This window comes from Seriola dumerili, unplaced genomic scaffold (assembly GCF_002260705.1).
Source record: "Seriola dumerili isolate Sdu_G_001 unplaced genomic scaffold, Sdu_1.0 BDQW01000609.1, whole genome shotgun sequence".
NCBI classification, from domain to species: Eukaryota; Metazoa; Chordata; class Actinopteri; order Carangiformes; family Carangidae; genus Seriola; species Seriola dumerili.
Window position 1 is genome coordinate 1,824,124 of NW_019174864.1, and position 25,363 is coordinate 1,849,486.

Below are 25,363 nucleotides of genomic sequence, written 5' to 3' on the forward strand. Positions count from 1 at the left end.
AGCTGATAACTTAGTGTTTGCTATTCTAACCATACCTGGTCCCAAACATGCAAACATTTGCAGGACAAGGATATATATTTTTACAATTAACTCAGTATCATGTTATTATATAAAGCGGTCACTGATAGATTTTTCCTAAATATAGAAGAGCATTATCTCGTAGGGGTTTTTCATTTAATACTGTAAATTCATACAAAACAGACCTGAACTGAAGCAGACATGCACCTATCTAACAGCTGATCTATGTGTGCAATTAACAGTGATTTACCATGTCTGAACTAAAGTGTTTTGTCTTTTACTGTCATTCAAAGGTATCCACACTGAAAACTGAATGAGCACTGCCAACAGGAGGACATTCATGTATGGACAAAGGAGACTGCATGGACTTCCTTAATTCTCAAATGGGCTGTAATGATGATGCCAGAAAACCACTTTCAGTTCTATTCTCTTATTCTCTGTCCTCAGTATTCACAGGTTCAGTTTCTTGCCTTTTACTTAATTTCTGCTTTTGTTGATAGATGATCGTAATAACATTTTTAAGAACAGAATTTATAAACATTAAATTGGAATTAAGTGTTCAATAGTAAAAAAGCTGGACTTGACGAACCAGAAGTGCAACCTGGAACAAAACCAGACTCTTAATAGATGATATCAATAGATGTGTGTTGCTGTTACCTCATAGACATATGTATTAGCGTTATGTACTCTTTAATATGAATCGAAAATTGACAGTTAAGATTTTGAAGCAGTTGTCAGTGTAGTACAGCTCGTGTACATTAGTTTTATTCGTAACTCAATTGTTGTTGTTGTAAAGGTGTTTAATGAATAAACCAACATTGATTATATTGCTCTGAGTAAGTTATCAAATCTACCATATGCCTCATGATGAATCTAACAGGTCATTTTGGTGAATTAATGTTTTCAGTGTCATTAAAACTGGTAAGTACATAAAACACATTAGAAAAGCACAAACTCTAATATCGATCTCTAGATCCTTTATTGTCAATGTTCAAGGACCACAATATTTAAACCTTTCTATTATTAAAGTTGTTGATTTAGCCAACACAGAAATAGTCTTGTAATTAATTACAAATTAAGGAAAAACGCCCATCAATGTGTTCTTGTATGATTACAAGGCTGTGGATATTGCTTCTGTTAAAATTCATACCATACATGCGCCATAAAACAATCAACAAAGCAAAGCTTCTTAAATAACTTTATTTCATATTGAAACTGCAATAATTTCAACAATATAATTTACAACACTGGAGAGGTATACAAGGGAATGTCATAAATGGATGAATTAAATAATGTGAAATTTACAATCAACTGTAACAAATAAAAAATAATATACAGTTATGGATAAGGGTAAAGGTGAACTTCAGTGTCACAAGACAAGTTTACACCATAAAGAGAGATAGCTGAATATCCAGTGCAACATCGCTTTTAGTAAAAGTAGAAATTATAATACAAATGTAAAAATAATACTAAATAACTAAGTGATAATAGTGCAACAGTGCAACCTGTTCACAGATTGACTGTAAGTTATTGTAGCCATGAAAAGTGATAGAGGTAAGGTGCAAAAAGTCTAGTAGTAAAGTTTGTTCACGTTCTTCAGAACCAATTTAAAACATGTTAGAATGTTTTACAATGGTTTTACAGTTTAACGTTAGCTTACAAACACTAACTTCAGCTGCAATAACATCACAAGTTAATCCTCATATGTGATATTTGCCAAACATATACAATTAGCTTCTAAGACTACTTTAAGAGCTATAAAATTGACCTCGAATTGTGAAAGCTAACGGTGTTAGCAGCATCTTCGCACGGCGCAGACGCTGTTGCGGCCAGGTTGCCAGTGCAGGTGGGCGTGCTTAGTGTCCTCAGGGACACAGGTCAGATCCACCCCTCACTTCTCCCAGCTCCAACCTCTCATCCAAATATGGTTTCTTCTGGCTCCAAAAAACAAAAATGGCAACGTCCATTAAGCCAAACTCTTCAAAACGGCAGTTCACAAACCAATGGATGACGTGACGGAAGGTTGCCACTTGGTTAAGCTGCACTCAAAGCACCTAGGCCTGATTACTGCCAGCCCCATTCAATCCACACATCACTTCAACAGAACTTTTTCAGTCATGTGACGCAGCACACTCTGCTACCATCAAAGGAAACTCCACAAAAATTAGGTGGACGGTGATTGAAACACATCAGTCTTCAGCTGTACTTTGTGTTTAGTGCTAATTAGCAAAATGTTAGCATGCTAAACTACAAGCGTGCACATGTTGAACATTGCCTGCAAGCACAGCATGTTAGCACTAACAGTACAAGAATGCTGATGAGTTTTGCTGAGAGCAGCTAGCTAACAGAGCAGCTAGCTAACAGAGCATGGCTGTAGACTCTTTGTATTTTAGAAAATTTAATTGTAATAATTTAAAACATTTCATGGCAAGGTCTCCTTTTCTGCAGAGAGCTGAGTGCAGTCTGACTGCATGTGTTTGTAAACCAGAGGTCAGCAACCTATTTCATCTCCATCATCAAATAACACACACATGCACAAACTCCCCCTGCCTCCACACGCACTCTCATAGACGCACCTGCAGAGATTTCTCAGCATTTTACTGAAGTGGAACCATTAAAGCAGATGGATTTATAGAGGGCAAAATGGATCATCAGCGGATATCAGGAGAGAAAGAAAAAGCTAAGAGAGGAATAAATGGGGAGAATGCAGGTTGCGAAAATGGGAGCAGAAAAAAACAGACATGAAGAGGAGAGATTCCTTCATCTCCTTTCCCTTACGGAATTCTTAGCTGATGCTTATCTCTCATTCTTAATTTCTTATTAATTAATCCTCACTTTACCTCCATATCCTCATAACCTTCTCCTCTTCATATTCATCTACTCATCCTCCCTCCTCCTCTCCCGCCTTTCTGTCTCTTTCTAAACGGTGTGCTGAAGCACCATACTGTTGTCACTGAGATGCAAGCAAACATACATAGTGATGGGAATTGATTTGATTGATACCAATGCCATTACGATTCTGTTTTTCGATCCGATTCTTTATAAATTCCCTTATCGATTCCTGTGGATTTTCTGTGTGGGAAAAAAGTAGGCCTATACAGGTTTTCAGTGTCAATAAAGCAAATTTTATTCTATTCTGTTTATTCTATTTTATTACTCTCTGAACACTGAACAAGATAGATAACTGCTCTGTTGTTGTTAAATTCCCCGATGAGGGGACACTGTCTGCCTCTTAGATCTGCCTTGTATTAATTTACTAAAACTGAAAAAAAAAAAAACCCTCTCAGACGGGAGCCGGCTCCCATCGATCACTTAAAAGACAGGGATTGTTCGTGACCGACACATCACTAATACATACCTTCACTGTTCTGCTGAGACTGGGAAGCACTCATTGACCGGTGGCATAGAGCATCAAACACATGTCACTCTGATACTTAATGCCCTGCTGCGTCTACAAATGTTTCAGCATGTTGCTGGTGTTTCCACCCTTGCTTGAAATCTTAGTGCCACAGACACTGCACGTTGCGCTGTTAGCTCATTTTGTGTGAAATTAAGCCACACTTGCTCAACTCCTTCGTTGTCGTTGACTGCCTCTCGCAAAAGCGTGAAGTTTTTGTTTTACAAGGCATGTGGAACTAAGTGGCAGGCATCAATAAGGGAATCGTTAAACATGAAGGCAAATGATGTCGATGGATCGAACCAGTTGGAACCGGTTCTCGATTCCCATCCCTAAACATACAGGAGGGCTTTATGGAAATCATCACATCATCAATGCAGGGCATGGGGACTGACAAAGAGGTTTATGGTTTATGGTACAGCAGACTCAAGCACGAAAAGAGAGGAGGTACAGTGGCTTAAAATGGAGCTTTCTCTCTCCTTTTTTCTTTGTTGCTTTATGTCTTCCTTCTCTTCTTTTTTTCATGGGAGAAATGGTTGACTTTTATTTAATGATCAAATGCTTAGAACATTCCTGATGATCTGCCTTGGTTTTGCATATATTCTAATCTATGTACACTTATTTAAGAGAACAAAAATACAGTCCTACAGTCCATAAATAAAGCACAGCCAAAAAGGCTACTGTAAAATGTGTTTCTCTGAAGCTCTGTTTTGTTCTTCAAAGTTAGTAGTTTTTTTTTCTTCTCCATTTCCTCTCTGTTTTTGTTCCATGGTACATGCAAGCAAGCTTTGAAGGAATAGTTCAACAATGTGGTAAATAGATTAGAAACTCAGAAGGTATGGAGTCTGTGGTCCTGACTGACAGCTTGAAGGCTACACTGATGGGATTGTTGACACCTCTGTTAACTTTTGTTATGCTATCAAAATTTTCCAACTCTAGTGGGTAACCCACCATTTTATGCTGATGATGTTTGATTTGATTATTTCCTTATTTTCCTCTTTCTGTAATCAAGTGAAATTTCATCCCTCTGATTTGTAGAAATTTTGCATATGATTTTGATTAATGGAAAATTTTGGTTTTGGCTTTGGTGAGCATAGAATTCTCCAAGGGTTAGTAATGTGATGGAAATTTCCAGACCATATGTATTCCTTTAGAACCTATGGCCCAGATTGACCATGTACTCTGTCACAGTGACCAAGCAGAAAATGTGAAGAAACCTTACGTTTCACTCCTTTGCATACACACTGCAACTCAGTATCTGAGTACAGCCTGAATTGCTCTGTTACCCTCTAAGATCCTGTTTTTTTACCAAAAGACAAGATCATGTGTAATCCTCAGTTTAGATGAAGCAGGTATAAATCAATGACAGCTCCTGTCCTCTTTACTCATATGTGCATCTCATGTACTTGACTGTGCTGTGAGTCCATCTGCAGATGCTCAGTTAAACTTACAGAAAGACCAGCGTTGACTTTATGCTTTATTTAACAGAGATTGCTACCACACGTTCCACCTACCAGCACCTCTGAAGATCACTAATTATGTTATCTAAACATGTTATATCTCATTTGTTTTATCCAAGCAAAAAACAGAATATGTTGTCTTTGCGTTATCATCATGCAGATGCTGTGTGAACAACTGTTAGTAACTGAAAGTTATTGTCACTCTCACCTGACTGGCTTCACTTAGTATGTTGACTGTCCCACAAGAGAAAATAAGACATTTGATCTGTTGTATGCAAATGTCAAGGAGGCCTACACTGATTCAGCTCTACCACAACTTGGCAGATCAGATCATAATCTTGTTTTTCTTCAGCCTTCCTAGAAGCCCTGTGCACTGAGGCAGGCTGCAACCACCTGCTCATTCAGGAACTGGACCCCAGAGGCCAGTGAGTGTCTAAAAGACTGTTTTGAGTGCACAGATTGGAATGTACTGTTGGAATCACAGGAAAATGATAACAGCAAGGACCCTGACCTTGATAGAATGGCTGAATGTACCACGGACTACATTAACTTTTGTATGGACACTGTAATACCAGCAAGGACTGTACACTGCTTTCCAAACAAACAAACCCTGGATCACCAGTAACATCAAGACCATCCTCAACCAGATCCCTTTCAGGGATGGAGAGTCTCCTGTCCTTTACAACGGAGGAGGTGAGGTCTGAACTCAAGAGCCTACATCCTGGAAAGGCAACAGGCCCGGATGGTGTGTGTCCGAGGCTGTTAAAGGACTGTGCAGCCCAGCTGGCTGAGCCTCTCCAGAGGATCTTTAACTTAAGTCTACAAACAGGAAGGGTCCCGGTCCTGTGGAAAACATCATGTCTTGTTAGGTCCCTAAAGTAGGGCGCCTGGCTGAGATAAATGACTACAGACCGGTGGCCCTCACATCACACATCGTGAAGACCCTAGAGCGGCTGCTTCTCCACCTTCTGAAGCCACAGGTTGAAGATGCACTTGACCCCCTACAGTTCGCCTACAAAGAACATATTGGAGTGGATGATGCCATCCTTTACATGCTTCACCGGGCCCATTCTTACTCTGATAGGCCAGGTAGTTACATGAGGATTATGTTCTTTGATTTCTCAAGTGCATTTAACACCATCCAACCCCACCATCATGAATTTCCCCTTGGGGATAAATAAAGCATCCTTCCATCCATCATTCTTGGATCCCTGCTTCACATCATGGATTGTGGATTATCTGACAGGGCAACCACAGCACATCAGGCTGGGTAACTGTATCTCAGGGACAGTGATGAGCAGCACTGGGGTTCCACAGGGGACTGTTCTGGCTCCGTTCCTGTTCATCCTGATTAAGGCGGACTTTAAATACAACTCTGAGTCCTGCGACATCCGGAAATACTCAGACGACACAGCTATGGTGGCACGTATCAGGAACGGGCAGGAAGGAGTACAGGGATCTGATGATGGCCTTCAGTGAATGGAGCGACAAGAACTGCCTCCTTCTGAACACCTCCAAGAGGTGGTCATGGACTTTCGGAAGGCTACGCCACCCTTCAGCCAGTCAACATTTGAGGGAAGGACATTGAGGTGTTGCAAACTTATAAATACCCAGGTGTGCACCTGGACCCTAAACTGGACTTGTCCCTGAACACGGATGCCATCTACCTGAAGGGGCAGAGCCGGCTCTTTTTCCTCAGGAAGCTCAGGTCCTTTGACATCTGCAGTGAAATGCTGCACATGTTTTATCAGTTAGTGGTAGCCAGTGTACTCTTTTATGCTGCAGTATGCTGGGGCAGCAGCATGTCAGACATGAACACAAAGAGACTGGACAAGCTGGTGAAAAAAGGCTGGGTCTCAGGACTCACTCAAGACTGTTCTGAAGAAACACATGCAATGTAAGATGGAGGCCATCTTAGACAATACCAACCATCCTCTCCACAACATTCTGGCAGGACAGAGAAGCAGCTACAGGTGCAGCAAACGTCTCATCTCACTACACTGCAGAACAGAGAGGTTCAGGAAATCTATCTATCTGTCCATCCGTCCATCCATCCATCCATCCATCCATCTATCTATCTATGCCAAGAAATAGTTTGTGCTATTTTCAATAGATTTCTACCGAAGCCCTTAAAGGGAAGGGAAGCCCTTTTGTTAGGATTTCTCTATTTGTTTTTCTAAGGCTCATTTCGGCCCACTCTGCAGTCTGAATCACACATAAGACTTTCACCCAAGAGACTGGGGTGTGAATCCTGTTATATTTATTTATTTGATTGAAAGCCTTGAAGGCACAGCTGCTTGCCGTCATGCATGCCCTGAGTGACAGGCACACAGAGAGGTCTAGTAAAGAGACAGACCTCTGCTGATTTTGGCCATGGAGAGCACCGTGAGAAATCCTGGTGGGCCGCCACATTGGTGGGCCAGTGAACTGATAGAAAAATCCATAAAGTACAAGGCTGCATTCAACAGTCCCCACTATAGAACTAAGGAGGACAGAGGAAGTGTGTGTTCTGCACTAAGGCTCATTTTTTTCTGCTAATGGTTTAACTAGCAACTCTGTGAGGCTGTGTGATGTTGCTTTGAGCTAAAAGCTAACATAGTAACATGCTCACTCTGACTTTTTGAATTTCAATTTTCTGACTTTTTATGAGCTGAGGTTTCCACGTCCATGTTTTATTTAAGTGTGGGCCAAACTGAAGTTGCCATCCTGAGAACTCCACTGCAGGGGAACTGTTTTTCCCTGGTATTGCTGTTTTTTAGCCATAATATTGCACACCCATTGACCTGCCAGCGGGCCAGTCATTGCTAACTCATTCTATGCAGCCAAACATTGTTCAAATTCATTGAAACTTAATTTTAAATTCTAGTACAGATCCCAAAATTTTCAAAGATAAAGATATTTTAATATTTTATTTAGCTTACATATAATGCATCTTTAATTAATTGTTGGAAGAAGTGAATACAGAATGTATTCTATGTGATAAAAGTGTAATAAGTATATTTTTCCAATCTGAAGTGGGAAAAGGAGGGAATTGTATTAAACATTATATCTAATGTTGATTTTAAGATGTGACTGCACTACCACTTCCCTTCAGTTCACATTTTTAACAGTGTTAAATATAGCTGCCTAATTAAACCTTTTTAAAGCTTTCAAAGTTGCATTAATAATTTTTCATTCTTTCATTTTGTTTGTTTGTTAGGGCCTAACATAGCTAACATGTTTAAATGATCATTCATCTAGAGTGGTGTTTGTGTCCACCTGATGAATGACAATCTGAACTGTCTCTGTTTTAGGTCCATAGAACCACATACACACACACACGTACCTTGGAAAGAGCCAAGACTGCACCAGGGGCTCATCTCCATGAGCAGGCTTCAGAGGTGCTGAAACACCTCCACCCCAAGTGGGGGGGGGGCAAGGTGAGTGTGTGTGTATCAAAATAACGTGAGTGAAAAAAGGCTATATTTAGAGGGGAAGAAAGGAGTAGAGGAAGAGTGATGGAATGGATGGAGAAAGCAAACCTCTAATGGGTTTGTGGCTACTTGAGGAGGAAGATTCAGTGAGAATGTGTAAGTATGTGTTGATCTCTGTGTGGTGCATTCAAGGCTGTACATTCATGTTCAGTGTAAAAGCTATATTTTCATGTCTGCTACCAAGCTGTGGCACTACTGCTTCTCTTTAAGGAGTAATTGCTCACCTCAGCCTTCACAGCTTCTCGTGGCACACAATTAGAATAGTTGAACTTCTCTATTAGTATCTGAATATAAAAAATAATTAAGTTATCACAGAAATAAGTTGACTGTGTCTTTCTAGAAGTCAGTACCAACTGTGTCAATGCGTCATTTAACATTGACAAAGTGCCTTTATCATGTTTTTAATGGCACCCAGAGAATGACTTTGGGAGTGTCCTCTCTATGGCCTGTACTTCTGCCATGTGGTATGTATGGCCAGACACGACTATGAAAGGTTTCCTCAGGTCAATACATTCCCTGAGATAGCTCTTCAAATGTCATGTTTGTCATGAATAATTAAAGACACGCTGACCACAATGTGTGTGTGACCTAATACATAAGCACAGTTTTGCCTGTTAGTGTAAGTATGTATTTATGTGAAATTGGTGATGAAACCCTTTTAGCTGTTACAGTTGTGGTTGGCTGTGAAGCAGATATTTACTTCCCTGTTGCTCACAGCTCATCACAAGTTCTGTACTTTAGCTATATTTGGTTTAAGACGACCAAGTTTAGGAAGAGAGTATGTTGCAGTCCTCTCCTCTCAGTCGTCAAGATTTGACCATTCTAGCTTTTATAGATATTAGTCATGTTGGCAAGGTTCCGTATATTGAGTGATTTTGGTGTCTGTAGGGCTTGTGCCCTGTCTCTTTGCATTTACATTCTAATCTCAAATACACAACTCTACATAATGAACAGTGATGAAAAAAGTATGTTCAAACTCATAAACTATGTTCAAAGTCACGCAAGTAAAAGTAGCAATATCTCACTCATTCTTCAGCAGAATGGCCCCTCTCAGTCATTAGATATTATATTATTTGATTAGTATTACTTATGGATCACTTTATAGGCTGTATGTTAACGGTGCAACTGGTGGAGGTGAAGCTACTTTTGACTGCTTTACATACTGTTGGATATTTAAATGACAGCACATCATGTTTTATAAACCCATTACATGTTTCATAATAAAACCTGAGTCTGAGTAACTGGTTACTTAATCTGTCAGATAAATGTAGTTGTAGTAGCAAAAAGTTCAAGGAAAGAAAAGGTTTTTATCAAAAGAAGCTCAGGAGGTCAGTGGTTCGATCCCCGGCTCCTCCAGTCCCATGTCAAAGTGTCCTTGGGCAATATACTGAACCCCAAATTGTCCCAGTGTATCATCAATGTGTCAGTACTAGTGCTATATGAATGTGTGCATGAATGGTTGAATGTGACTTCCATTGTAAAGCACTTTGAGTGGTTGATAACACTAGAAAAGTGCTATATACAGTGCATATATATAAGTTAATATCAAATACAATGGTGACCAAACCACCACAGCTGCATGTGAGTGGACATGGTCCTGCCTTTTTTTGCTTGAATATAATAGTTTCAGTTAATTCTGCTTTTGTCACTCATATTATCAAACAAATACACAATTCATATTATCACAAACTGATTGCCACACAGTGAAAGTGGGGCTTCTGGGATCCTGGGATTTTGGTAATTGAGTCTTGGAAAAGGCAATCTCCACCTCATCATACAGACTTTAGCCAGTCAATTATGATGATGACAGTGCCAAAACATCTCATCCTGTTACTTTCAACAAGCTGATTTCATTTCCAAAAGGATTTCAAGCCTAAAGTGAAATTGCCATCTGTACACTATTTCAGGACTTCAGCACCACTATCAGACAACAAACAATTGCCAGCAAAACAAGGGCTCCCAAATTAAAATTTTGTTCTGAGGTTGATTCAGCACTTCTTCATCTACAGCTATGTTTCTATTTCAGTGTCACCACTTAGTGCCAGTGACCCAAATTAGCCACTGGAGAGCATCTGAAGGGAACAAACAGCAGATGTAAAGCATTTCATTTTTCATAGGACAGCTCTGTTAGTTGAAACCTACACCCCATATCAGCTCTATCACCAGTGGATAGGTCAGTGGCTCAGCACACTGACACGATCCGTGCACTGAGAACATTCATCCAGCCTGATCAAGTTCTGGCTCTGGCTCTTTCTGCACATGCCCTCCGTCTTGACGTAAATACGTCAGGGTGTACGTTTTGCCACGCATGATATTCACCACTTTTGCACATGTCAGCTGGTACAAGCTGATAACTGTGTGCTCAACAGGAGGTTTAATTCCAACACATCCAGCCTGGATGTGACAGAAATAACATTATTCTGCTGTTGTTGGTGGCGGGTCCATTCTGTTGAAGCATCGAGCACCTGCTCAGCCATGACAAATAAAAGTGTGTGAACAAGTCTGTATCCAGGTATGTGACTGATGTAGTCTTTGTGTTGTTATTTGTTAACAGGGACCTTAAGCAGAGCATATGATAAGCTGATATGGCCACAAGGATATTGCTAGGCACACATAACAGCTGCTGAGCTGAGAGCAACTTTTCTTCAGATTTTCATGCAAACTACAAACAAATTCACAAGAGGGAGAATCCTGATTGATATAATTTAAGTTTATTTTGGTCTTGAAAGAGAGATGATGATGAAGGAAACAAAACAATAATTCAATAAGTTTTAAGAAAAGACTGACCTCATCATCTGTTTATCTTTACCTGACCAACAACCTCTTGTAATAATGACTGACTCTGTCTACACATTTTTATGCAGCCACAAAAACCCATATGGAGGAGGTTGGGCTGGGTAATTGTGTGTATGCAGGGTCTGCCTGCTTCTCACATCCTGTTGCCTTTTCCTTCTTTTAACCATCACCATGATCTTTCCATAATCTTACCTACATAGTGTTAGTTGCCTGAACTTAACAAATAATTAACTGAGAAGCTGCAAGAACAATGTTCTTTGTTGTTTAGGTATTTGAGCTGGTTGTAAAAGAGAGTTTTTCTCAGTGAGTGTTCTTGTCTATTTGCAATGCTCCACACAATAAAGCTGCTAAATGCAGCCTATTATCCTAGTATCATTCATATGACACGAATCCGCCACACTTGATTTACATCCACTACTAACATTAAGTGCCAATGCAGGAAGTAGTGTGCTGTTTATATACCCAAGGAGAAAGTAAGGGTGTGTTGAGGTTCATGTGAGAAACCAAAGTTTGCCACTGATGTCATCAGTTTTTAACTGTAATCATGATATTTTCCCCTAACTTTAACTAAGTGTTTTAGTAGTCTAACCCTGGCCATACCTTAACCATAGCATGTAAAGATCAGTCTTTTCACACACATTTCCTACTTTATTGGTTCTCAGATCTTTAGGTATGTTTCCAAGCTTGACATGCTCAGGCATTATCAACAACACAAAGTTTTCTTTGTATGATTCAAATTTAATCTTCCAAAACAACACAAAACTGTTCTTTTTTCCCAGAGTATAACATATACAGAAAACTTTGGCTGCATGCCTCAGAAATAAAGACTGCATGCAGCATTGGACAAGAAAGACTCAGTGGATTGGCTCTACTCTCAACAGAGGACAGCAGAGCAAGGAATTTTCGACTTCCTGTGTGATTGATGATAAATGATGAAGTCTATAAATGCAAGCGATTGTGTGATCAGATGTCATCATCCATTCATTCTGTGTGGGCCTATAATGAGTTGCTGCATTTATCTTGATGGCTATCAGTTCTATGTTTATTGACATACTTTATAAACTACCTTTGTGTTGATTTGTTAGTGTAGGTTGGCTGAAGCTATTTTGGATGTTTAATAGTAGAAGAAATGATTTAGTGGTGGTTTAAGTACAGGGTGTTAGATTAGCATTGGTAAAGTTGGTGCTGAAGCCTGCCTGATCAAACACAGGCTGAAACACCAAACCACAGACCCGTGCTGATCACAGGCTTGCAGGAGGGGGGTTGCATGGTGAGTCTGTTCATGATGACAGAGCAGTTGTCTGCTTTTCAACAACTGTGCACTTGTGTTTTGAGGGAGGGTTTGGTTGTTTTGTTATTAACAATATTAAAAGATGAATAATAATAATAATAATAATAATAATTACAGACTTTTCCTTTAAAGAGAACTAAACTTGCTGTTAAAGATACAGTTAACATTTGTGGAAATTGTTTCAAGAAGCTTTCTCACTGCAATCTGAGCAGCTCCTTTGGTAAAACTGTGAGAAGGTGAAGGTGTTTAAATGTAGTCAGTATGGTAGAGGGAGATCAACTGCATTTCTCACCTACCTCACACAGACACACACACACACACACACACACTGCACAGCACGTCACAGCAAATTGTTCTGCGGTAATCTGCTGCATGTGTGAGTGTACTGTATATATCGAGGCTAGGGGCTTACTGCAGAGGCTGTTTTCTATGCTCACTTAGCTGCTTTTGCGTGTGTCTCTGCAATTGTGTGTGTGTGTGTGTGTGTGTGTGTGTGTGTGTGTGTGTGTTTGTGTACAGGCGTAGTGTATGTGTTTGTTGACTGTTATTGACCCACTGCGAGGCAAGAGGACAGTGGAGATCACTCAGAGGTTAAATGCTTTATTTCTTGACATGTCATCAAATATAGTATGGACTCCCTCTTTCTCTCTCTGTACACTCTCCTTTTACATTCATCCTTCTCTCTCTCTTTCTATCTCTCTCCTGCAATGGGGAGCACATAGAGAAAGAAAGCTCTGTCGCAGCATTATCCACAGAGGGGGAAGGGGGACCCTAGTGGATATAATGCCTATAGCGCAACAAAACCACCAGAGAGGGAGGGGGAGAGACAGCCGTGCTAAAGATTTTAAAAACAGGATGACATTGAAAAATGTCAGGAGAGAATAAGATAGGAAGAGAGATTTTGAGAGACTTTGAAAACAGCTAAAGTATGTGTGATGAAATATTATCATGTGGTTGTCCCTGTTTTGCTGCAGAGGTATTGAAATCCTGCAGTGACATTATGATCTAGTGTCGTGCTCAATAGTAAAGGTTGGAAGCAATGCCTGCTCTATAAATAACACTGGCTAAGTCATTGCTTTTGGGTGAATTGGTTAATAGATGGGCCCAGTTTCCACCCACTGACCACCTGTCTCACCTTGGCTCTTAAAGGAATAGTTCAGCATTTTGGTTAATAGACCCTTTTTTCAAGATTAACATGAAAGTATGAATCTCATGTCTGTGTGTTAGGCACAGAGCTGGTTAGCCTTGCCTAACATCAAGAAGCAGGAATACACCCCCGCATGCCCTCTTTATTCATCATATGTCAAATGTGTTCATTTCAATTTATTTAAAGTAGATGTTATTCAACACTATTGATTATATAAAAGTGGATATTGTTACAATTTTTTTCATCACATCACCTTAACAATCCATAAAATCTATTTGGCAAAGTTTGCATTTGTACCACGACCACTCATAGTGGCAGAAGCTGGACAATTCAATTCATACCTTGCTACCTACTTTATCCATTACATTTAGCTATATCGTAAAAACTCAGTACACCTCACAACCACTGTGTTATTTTGTGTAAACAGGTCTCAGGCTGGGGATGTCACAATAACTGTGATATTTTAAAATTAAACACTGACATTTTATTAATAATACACATATTATAATATAGTGATGGCAGATGTTAGGCCTTGTGGATCTTTTGTTTATCAGTTCATCCTGTTGCCTTTTCACTACCCATTACCCAAGAGTAGTTTTCATGCCCTCTCACCATCTCCCTACACTCGTATGTGTACTGTATATTTTTCAACATTTTTTCAAATTAGCTGACCTACTCCATAATCTTCTAAATTTATTGGCTTAATAAAGAGGAAATGAATTATTGTATCATGTAAAAGGTAAAACAAATATGACACAAACATGTGAAAGAGGAAGAGGGAAAAGAGAATAAGTAAACAACAAAAATAAGAAGAAGAATTATTATTGATAATAATAATAATAATACTAACAACAACAACAACAACAGTGGGAGGTGGGGGTGATTTGGGTCTTGTGGGATTGTAATTTATGAAGCAAACCCTAAGGGGGGAGGAAGAAGGGGAGCATCAGGGGCAGGCCCAAGGGAAGGCATTGGGGGGCAGGATGGCAGAGTCTACCCCAGAAATATAAGTTTAATATTTATCCATCATCATTTATACATATTATTGTGAGTTACTGATCCAAAAAGGACTTGAGTGTCCCCCTGGACTACCCCCAGACCCTTTAGAGGGAGCTGGTCCATTGTTAGATGTGTTTGTTTATTTTGTTCTGTTATTTTGTTCTCCATTCATCTCGATTTACCTTTTATCCATTTTGATTGTGTGTTTTTACCCTTTTATCCCAGAGTGAGGGGATAATCCCAAGTCAGCCCCACGCAAATTAAAATGTAATGTAATAATTAAATGTAATTTTATAATAAAATTATTTATCAAGGAGAAAGATGGGAAATAACAAGAATAATAAGAATAATTTTTATTACTGTACCAGTGATCAGTGTTAACACCTCGTGTACAATAAACTGATCTTTTTAGTTCAATTAGTGTCTTCATGGGCAGTCTACGTTTACCTGAGTCATTCTACACCTTCTTTGAAGCTGCTTTAACTGATATTTTGGCAACTTGGGGGCAGTGTAACAAGCTGCAAACATAACATTTACATATTTTCACAAAAAGTTGTTATATAAAACAGCTGCATCTTTACACATCCTGTGGAGCAAAATTATCATCATTTGGAGTCGTGTTTGTGTCCATTTTCTTTTAGCTCTGTTTTGCTCTCCAACAACACTGGAGACAAATAGGCCTATATGTCTCTGTGGCTGTAAACCCGGTTCATACGAACAGAGTCGTAGGTTTTAAAACCAAAACAATAAGTTAAAAAGAGAGGCTTAAGTGCTAAGGGAAATGGCAGAGTTGGTTGTTGACACCTTTAAATTTACAGATATTAATTTAATCCATTGTTAATTTAAAACTATTGATTAGTGCAGCTTTAAGTAAACAACCTTGTGTGTTATGTCCACCACTGCGTCACCTTTAAATGCTGACACCCATAAATCTCTTTGACATTCACTGAAAGGAATAGTATGGATTTTAACTGTTTGTACTTCTGCTTCTCCACGTGTCTAGCTTTGTGGAATTTTTCTTTGATCCAATTATCTCATTTACCTATAAATATAAGCGGTCAGTATTAACGTAGCTATGTCCTAAAAGGACTAAAATGAGTTGGTTTCTGCCTGCCCACATGGCAGCTGTTATATGCTGGGATGTTGATGTTACCCGCAGAACCTCGATTGTTACACTCCAGCTTACATTACAGTGTAATATTGATGAATTCAAATAACACATATGCAATGAAGACTCTAAAAATGAGGTCAAAATGATTATAACAGTGACACAATGGACTTGTGTGTAGCAGTACAGTAAGCGTGTGTAAGTGCATAGGTGTGTGTGTGCGTGTTTGCCATTGTGTTGGTTCTTGTGTTTCTCTCCTTGAGGGACTGGGAATTGCCATTACACCCCACTGCGTGAAGGGAAGGAGAGAGACAAAGGGAGAGAAAAGGGAGGAATGTGTGTGTGGGATGGTTTTGCTTACAAAGGAATACCATTCAGCTGAGACACTCGCCTGAATGAGGCGAGATGAGACGTACAATCCAATCGATAAATGGATAGGAGCATCCCAGCCGAGCTCAGCAGAAAAAAGAGGGGCAAGCAGGAACAAAAACCAAGGGGTGCAAAAAGTGACCCCCATCCTGTTCTCCTTCTTCTACCACTTCTCACTCTGAATTCATTCCCCGATTCTACCCCCCTAAGTAAAAACACCACCCATCCTGTCACACACACACACACACACACACACACACCCCTCCTCTCTGTGTCTCTATCCCTCCTTCTCTGCCGCAGACTAGAGCGCAGTCAGCTACTACAGGGACTGCAGTGTTACGCTATAGCACAAGCAGAGAGTTTGGAGGTGGAGGGGGGTGGGGGTGGGGGGATGGGTAGCGATAATAAGCAATCCAGCACTTAGCTTTGAAATCGTGGTAATAAAGCAGCACGAGCTGTCAGTGGTGATGACAGGGAAAAAAGGAAAGGGGGGTGAGTGCACAGACTGTAGAGACAGAGAGGACAAGAGGAAAAAAGAAAGATGGAAAGCAATGGAAAACATGCGCCCTTTGCAAAGACATTACATATACTTGATGCTTGAATTAAATGCGTGATCCAGTAGCTGAGACACTGACAGGGACGATCTTGTCCAAACTGAAAGCGAGCCTGACCCCAGCCCACCTGAGAACTGCTGCTGCACTGGCTGTCCCCTTCCACCCCTTCCAACCTATCTTTATGTCACTGCATTGGCACCAAAACAATTGACTGCAACATTTTCAAAGTCACCTCAGCTGTCACACTGATGCTGCCCCAACCCCCCCCACCCTGACACCACCTTGATGTTTAATGTATATTTTTTTACTGTCACCCCACCCACCCCCCACCCCCCTTTGGTTCTTCCATCACTTACTTCTCTGCCATTTAATTTTCTGACCTGTCCAGTTTTATGCATGAAAAAATTGCACAAGGCACAAGATCTTCTGAACAGCCATCCTTATAAGTTCAATTCAGCTGCAGCAAAGCAGGGCATCCAAAACACCACAGATAAACTTGCTATTTATTTATTCACTATCATTTGGTAAACTGTATATCAGAGGTCCTTGTGAAGAGCAGACATGCCTCGCCTCAGAGATCCACTAGAAACTACCAGCATCCCCAGTTGCACATTTGTGACTCCACCTGTGCATAACAAGTACGTGTGCTAAGATACATCCAAGTCCTTTAGCTTGCTATGAACATCTGCAAGTCAGTTATGGTTCTTCACTCTTGTTCCTTTTTCCTGCAGACTTTGCTCATGGCTTCGGGATTCTCAACCAGCATTAAATTAGTGCAAAATACATACAAAAATCAACAGAATATCACAAAATCTGCTGCTGAGGGGCCTGTAGGCTGCATGAAGATGCTCCACTTCAAATGCTCCAAAGGGCATCTGATACACAGTATCTCTGTATTACCAGGCTCACAAGACCTATTTCAATTGTATTTTTCAATTTTCCATCTCAGGGCTGGCCAACCCTATCACTAAGCTGTCAAGAACTTATATACTGGTTAATTATGCAAAACCCTGGAATATGTAAATATTAAAATGATCTTTTCTATTACATCTATACATGGCAACTACAGTATGCTTAATGTTATAGAGAAAGATCATGGTTACACTAAGATTCTGATTCTTTCACAGCGCACAAACTACAGTCCCCTGCATTAAAGTCAGACATGCTACACACACAACCCCACTCTTACTTTGCCACTTGCTAAATAAAGGGCAAATTACTTCCTGCAATACCTTGGCACTGTGAGGTGCAGAATTGTCCTATACGGACTAGGGCTGGGACGATTATCCAATGTAATCGACGTTGTCGATTCTAAAAATTATTCGACGTGGAATTTTAGTGTCGACGCGTCGTGTAAAACCACACAGGGTAAATGTTCATAGAACAAAACCGGAACTTTCTAATGGGACCATTTATATCCATCGTCTTTGGTTTACCTGGATAGAAGTGCAGCGCAAGGGTAATTGAAGTCATTGACTACGTGAATGATTTGCATCTGTGTAATCTATTTGAACAACATGGCGGCGTCTACCAGCAGTACGACGGAGCGTGTGGAGCAACACGCGGCAAAAAAGGCTCGCACACGGTCCTCCAAAGTTTGGGAATACTTTAATCTTGACACCAACAGTGCGGTAGTCTGCAGACTCTGCAAAGTGCATCTTCATTTGTGTGTGTGTGTGTTGAACTGGGCAAATTGTTATATTAAATGACTAACTGGAAAATAATTGCAATAAAATTACTGTTAGGTTAATAAAAAAAATAATCGTTAGATTAGTCGAATAATCGAAAAAAAATCGCTAGATTAATCGTTTAAAGAATAATCGTTTGGGACAGCCCTAATACGGACATAATGGGTATCCAGGGATACTGGGCTGGAACATTCTTCTCCTCTGTATTTAGAGTTTTACATTTACATGGCTACAATCCCACCTTACCTACAGAAATTGGATCAACCATCAGCTTGCTCGACTTAGCGCCACATGATTTTGGTTGTGCACCTGTCAACTCCACTGAGAATTTTGCAATTTATAGTTACCTATAATACCGTTCTCTACACATATACACCTCAGACAAACTAATCATAGATCTATTCACACACTGGCTGGAGTCTATTTTCTTCTGATGTATGCATGCAGCCATTCTGATTTTGTACTGGTCTGTAAGTGCTTTCACAATGCAGCCAAACTGTTCAAGTATGACCCTGATGCAGGACTCCTGCTGCCTTTAACTTGCTGCTTTAACTATGCTTCCAGTGTAGACAAGGTCCAGGGTTGGATCCAGGATTGTCTAAAAGGTGCAGACTGTCCATGTGTGCTGTCTGCTTGGCTACACATTTTTAGCCTCTGCAGCTATTAGCTGGAAGGACCCTTTTCTGGGCAGCAGAGATCTTCAAATGGCCATCTCTTTAATATTTGTATGTAGTACATGCATTAGTTCATTAGTTTTCATCTCCATTGCAGACCTGCCTTTGGACAGGGGGTCAATCAACCAATCAATTTGTTTGAAATGCACATCCACAAGTCACATTGTTGAGATTTTGGAGTTGTGTGTGTAAGCTCCTCTGCATTACCCATAAAATATCTCCACATAGGTTTACAGGGACATTTGCATGCATCTCTGGAAAGGAACAATTGAAGTTTCAGATGGTGAAATTACAGGGATTTGTATGGTTATACAGAGGAAGAAACATCACATCATATATATGATTTTAGTGATCTCATTACATCTACAGCTTTGTATGTGCATTTGTGCATTTGCCTGTGTATATTCATTTCTCCCTACAGTACTTGTGTACATGTCTGACTATATGTGCTTGTGTGTCATCTCAGTTTGTGTGTGTGTGTGTGTGTGTGTGTGTGTGTGTGTGTGTGTGTGTGTGTGTGTGTCTTCATCCTTTAAGACACAAAGAGTGACTGAGTCAATATACTGTCTCTGTGCATATAGCAGAGTCCACAGAAAATACACCTCAACACACAATGATCCAGGTCAGCACTGACCTCTGGTTTTACAAATGGCCACAGATTTTTAGAGACAATTAAGCAGAGGAAGGCAGTGGGAGATGCGGGTGAGAGGTAGAGGACTGACCATGCAGGGAAGGAAAAAAAATTAGTTTACATGTAAAATGAGAGAAATGGAGCAAGAGGGGAAAAGAATAAGGATAAAGATAGAAAACTTAAGGAGGAAGGTGGGTAAGCAGAGGGAGACTGAATCACTGACTGGAAATATAAGGAGGAAATTGAAATCCTGGTGACCGTATTCATTCTTTGAGCAATGGCGATTAATACTGTCAACACAAAATAATGAATTCTTCCTATATAAAGAAAAGAAAATAATAGTGGTAATTATGTATATTATGAGGTTTTTGTTTTTTGTTGTTGTAAAGAAGCACAGATGATTTCCAACCAGGCACATATATGGTATTTGTAACTCTATAGCCAGAGAGAACACTGATTTTGAACATTTCAGCACAACCTCTGCCTGGCTTCAATGATGACATTTTTCAATGTCTAATTCCAAAGTATAAACAATTCTCGCTCTCTACAATATCTGTGCCTGAAAACTACAGTGTGGTTAAGATTAGGATAGTTCACGTTTATACTATTTAAAGAAAGAACTTTAAGAGGAACTTTTTTTGCACTGAATAAATACATGAGTACATAGATTCTTGTTAGTATTATATTAATACAGTTGATTTTTCTAGCATAAACTATTGGCTGCTCCAAAAATATGTGAGAAATGAGAGAAATAACCAAGACTCTATTCCCTTCACTGAACCCCCAACCATGTAGGGTGAAGTGGATGGAGTGGCCTTTTACAGATGGAATATAATCACAGTTGTCAGGGAAGGTAATACCATAATATTTTTCATCGTGAAAATTTAAAATGAACAGACTGGACCAGGAGGTCCAGGCCTCCTGGACCAAGAGGTCCTCCACCTCATATGATCCTAAGAGTGGTCACTATCCATGCTATCTTTTATGTATTAACTTACTATTAGCAGTAGTACTAAATCAAGATTAAATTTAATTTGCCAGTATTGGTTTCATGTCAGCATCCTTCACATATAACAGACGCTTGCAACACTGGCGTGCACACACACACGCACACACACACATTGATCAACTGACTGTCAACTGACTGTCATTTAAGCACTGTTTGTTGTGTGTAGGTGCCACGCTGTGATGAAACAGAGGGGAGATTGAAAGGCAAACATATAGAACACATCACTTAGTTTGGTTTCTTAGCTGCTGCTGTTCATGGCTGTAGTAAGACCTTTGAGCCCAACAGGTAAGTGAAGGGACAGTCAACAAGTGAGAGAGAGAGCAAAAGAGAAAGAGAGGACTGTAAACTATAAACAGCTGTACCTATGTGCTGCCCCCTGCTGATTCTCGCATGGGGCGCACATTTAACATAGCCATAAAATGTATATGTCACCCTACTGTGGCCAAGTTCACCCTGAGAAAGACTGAGAGAGGTAATGAGTTGGGTTGGCAATTTCATAGGAACAATCTGTCACAATCATATTTATAGATATGATCGCCCAGCCCTATTATGTCTGGCATGTGTTTCTAATTTGTGACGTGAAGACGTCTCATGTAAATGTAATCTTCGGGGTACTAGGCTCTTGAAAGACAAAAACTTTGCACTTAGTGTTTTAGCTTAATTAGATCTGGACATTCCTCAAAACAACTTTTCCTCATGTTGCAGACGAGATACTGCTACATGCTCTTTGAGGTGAAAGAACGGTGCCCTCTTCTTTTTTCAGCAATAAAGAATTCTGTGCTACATATGTGCCATAAAGCAGTGTAGAATATTTCAAACCAAATTCAAAGCAGTGGCACACTGGACACAGTATAGAATCTATCAATAACATTTAGATTTGCTAATCTGAAACTAAAATTTAAGAGTGAGGTTGCTGCGGCTGCTACCGGATTTTATTCATGTTTCATCTGTTGTATATCTGATGAGAAAGAAACTGGATGAATTGATGCAGGACCATGTGCTACCCTTTGAATTTTCATGTTCACTGAATTGGTAATTAAGTATCACCTTTGAGTAAATATGGACTGATCGAGGAGAACTGGAATGGGTAATTTAGGGTTAAAATGATTCATTATTTTGGTGGAGAAATAATTTGGAACACACATGGAGACAGACGCAGAAACAGAGGGGGAGAAGGACGAACTGATGCACACTGACAAATTGACGTAGTGGCAAAATCTTCACAGGACGACATCAGTGCGAGAGATTTAAGGGGGGGAAACCGCGGAGAGGAACAACGTGATGAGAAATGCATTTGCATGTGGGCTATTTTTGTCCACTTCTTGAAATAACTGCAGTGGTGACCTTCCACTTACCCAGTGCAGCCTAAGGAATAACTTTACGCGCAACTATGCGCAGTGGCCAAAACAGTGCCCAACGTGGCTGTGCTAGCTGATGGATAACAGAAAAGTAAAGACAAAGCTAAAGACAGAAATATTTAGACATTTAGCTTGTGGAATAGAAATGACTAGACACCTGTCTGGCAACTCACCCGAGCGTATTTGGAGGAGTAAGGGTCCTCGAACAGCGCCCACATCTTAGGCTGCCACACCTCCCACCACGTCGCTCTGCGGCCGTCCTCCTGCATGCACAGGCGCTTCAGGTCGCCGTCCGCCCCGCCGGTGAGCGCCGGATCATCCTCGGGTGCGTCCGGCTCGGGGGTCTCGAAGCTGTCCAGGGCTTCCTCGGCGTCGCGGTGCTGCCGGTAGTTCATCCAGCAGCATGCCTCCACGTCCGTCTCATCGATGCCCCAGAAGGCGAGCTCCTCCTCGAAGAGCGGCCCACATACATCATTGGGGCAGTGGAGCTTACCGGTGCGGTAGTAGTTGAGGATGAAGGCGAAGGTGGCCGGATGGCGGTCAAAAAAGAATTCGTCGGACTTCGGGTCGTAGTCGAAGTTGCTGTAGGCGTCGGGTTCAGTCAGCCAAGACAAGCGTGTCCCCGGCAGCGTTTTTAGGGTGCTCCGGTAGGTCTCGTGTCGGATCCCGCCGCAGTTGATCACGATCTTCTCGCTATCTGACGCCGAGCAAGTCATGGCTGCGCTGGAGCATGCTTTGGTCGGTGCACCCGACTGCTGCTACTGATGCGGCTACTGCACTTCTCCATTCACCACCGGTCCCCGCTTTGTACTGTTACACCGTCCCGGTAAGGAGTCACAGGACCAACTGAGAGGAGGAGAGGAGAGGAAGGAGGGGTCTGCTTCTGTGTGTGTGTGTGTGTGTGTGTGTGTGTGTGTGTGTGCCTATGTCATAGAGAGAGAATATGTGGGATGCGGATTTTATGAATCAATAGATTTGCCCGCTAAATGACTGACTGCCTGATTGACTGACGGACTGAATCCACATTAGGCTACTGAATCCTGACGTTATTAAGCTGAAAAACTGCCATTTCTGCTGAGCAGATCCATTTCCATTTTGCTATTTTGGATCTCTGCTACTTTTGATTTTGCTGCATCCTCAACTGCAAAGAAATAAGATTTACAGAGCTCAGAAGCAGAGAGGGAGATACACTGCTTTTTCACTGCAAATGCTCAGTGAAGAGACAACACCAAACTACATGGCCTAAAGCATGGAAACCTGCATGACACACATATATGTCTCCATTGGAGAGGAGGGGAATAAAATATTAATTGTGCTACTTAGTAATTTAACTCACCACTGCAGAGAGAATTTAAATTACAGCATGAGTAGCAAAGTTCATGAAAAACAGCAGGTAAATGCAGCTGAAATTATTTCCAGGGTGAGGGTGAAAAATGACCCTCTACATACTCTGCACAGAATTTAAATCACTAACCAGCTCATGTAATGTTAAAATCATCTCCCCTGGAAAAATAAATCCAGTCTGACCAGGGATTTAGACTGTAGTATTAAAATTTCTCTTAATTGGAAATGAGGGGCCCAAACCAGGAAAAACAGAATTAAAGTACACAAAAGTATGTGCATAATAATGTAATAAGCCTAAACTTTTTAAAGTCTTTCAGGTAATGTTGCCACTACCTTTGTTAACCGGGTATGGAAATATACAAGCCTTTATTGATGATACAAATATTTCAAACTACTGGACACCCTAAAGCAGAAAATCCCTGCAGAGGACACAGGCAGGCAATCCACAACCCAGCAACACATTACCAGTGAGTAAGGCAAATCTTGGCAACCACCATTTAAGAGTAATATAGCATACTGTCAAAAGAACACTGCACACTTTTCACTATTCAAACTCAGTATGTAAATGCACAGCAATCAATAAGGACCACTCCAAACTGCAGGCGGGTCAGAACCCTTTCTACTAATAGAAAAGGGCTGCCTTGGCCACTAGCATTATTTCCCAATGAGTTCTTAATAGTGTCCAATTAACTAATTATTCAGTTTTATTTAAAAACAAATAATAAATTGAGTAGGAGAAAAACTATTAACAGGACATTATATAAACATTAATCATGATGTTTTTAAATTAAAATGATCTTGCCTCACCTTGGCGACAAGGCAAGACCAATGGCTCAAACTGTGTCAATTGAAATAGTCATTTTGTAGCGTGATGCTCAGAAAAATGTGTTGATCACTTTTCAAACTTTTTCTTAAAATGAGACTCTGAATGGAAAAAAGTGTAAAGAAACATGTAGCTAAAACTGATGCAGTCTAATACAACAGTCCTGTAATAAATCCTCCTTTATGAACATTATAATGATTTTATTTAGTTTTTATCAAAATTGTTTTAGAATCTTGTGGAGGATGTAGTGTGTGGAGCTGTTGATATGTATTAATTATACAGAGAGGTATGTCTGTTATTTAGCCTACCTTTAGTGATATAAATGGGATGGACAAAATAATAGAAAAACCTGGAGGTCAAGGGGAGTGTCCTTATGTAGCAGTAGTTTTGCGTTGGCATATCAAATCCAAATATCGGTCTCCTTGATTACTAATAATCGGTATCAGAATCTGTCCTGAAAAATCAATATCGATTAACTACTAATTATTATCCAAGTCATTTGGATACAACGAGGACAGTGCATTGGCCAGTGTCATCACAGTCCATGTCAAATAGGACACCGAAGTGACCATTTATTTCCCTGTATGCATCCAGGCATTTGTTTAGTCCTGATAGCAAACTGTCAATAATCGCATTTAATGTCTAAATTTAGAATTTTTTACTCCCAGTGAGAACGTCTTCATTGACCATAGTTTCATCATCAAAGGCTCTTCTTTCACTCACATGGTGAGTCTTGTACTAGTAGGTCTGTGTCACACGCTTGACCGCCGGGGCAGATCAAAGTCAGCAAATTGGCCTTGTAGTGATGCAATATAAGTGTGCAGCGATTCCAAAAGGCAAACAGCCGTCATTAGGTCCATTTCCCTCTTTTGCTTGTACAGCACAATGCTCTGCTTGTGCAGCACAATGTCCCAAAAGTTCATCATTCCCCGGAAAGGAAACCCCTTTCACTCAAAAATTTAACAACCGCAACGACACACCTCAGTACACCCTTCTAGTAATTAACTTTTGTCTCAATCTGTCTCCCAAGAGAAGTGTCCACAGTGCCCAGATGTTTAGTGCAACGCATAAGTGAAAGCATGAGCTTTCTGTGCTCAACACTCATGTTGTGTTCCATTATTCTTTTAGGATGTTTCCAGTCACTAAACCCTGCAAAACATGTGTTGCAATGTGCTGATGAAACTTTACAGGCTCTGGTGGATGGTGAATATATAATCCATTCCC

General features: G+C 40.5%; 1 protein-coding gene across 1 annotated transcript in view; it reads right to left on the reverse strand.

The window, feature by feature from the left end:
* LOC111236262 (potassium voltage-gated channel subfamily C member 1-like) overlaps positions 1-22,792 on the reverse strand; it is a 90,079-nt gene extending 67,287 nt beyond the window's left edge. Inside the window, exon 1 of the mRNA XM_022764932.1 lies at positions 22,146-22,792. Coding sequence (XP_022620653.1) covers positions 22,146-22,688 — 543 coding nt within the window. The 5' untranslated portion in view covers positions 22,689-22,792. The remainder of the gene's footprint in view (positions 1-22,145) is intronic.
* Between the last annotated feature and the right edge of the window lie 2,571 nt (positions 22,793-25,363).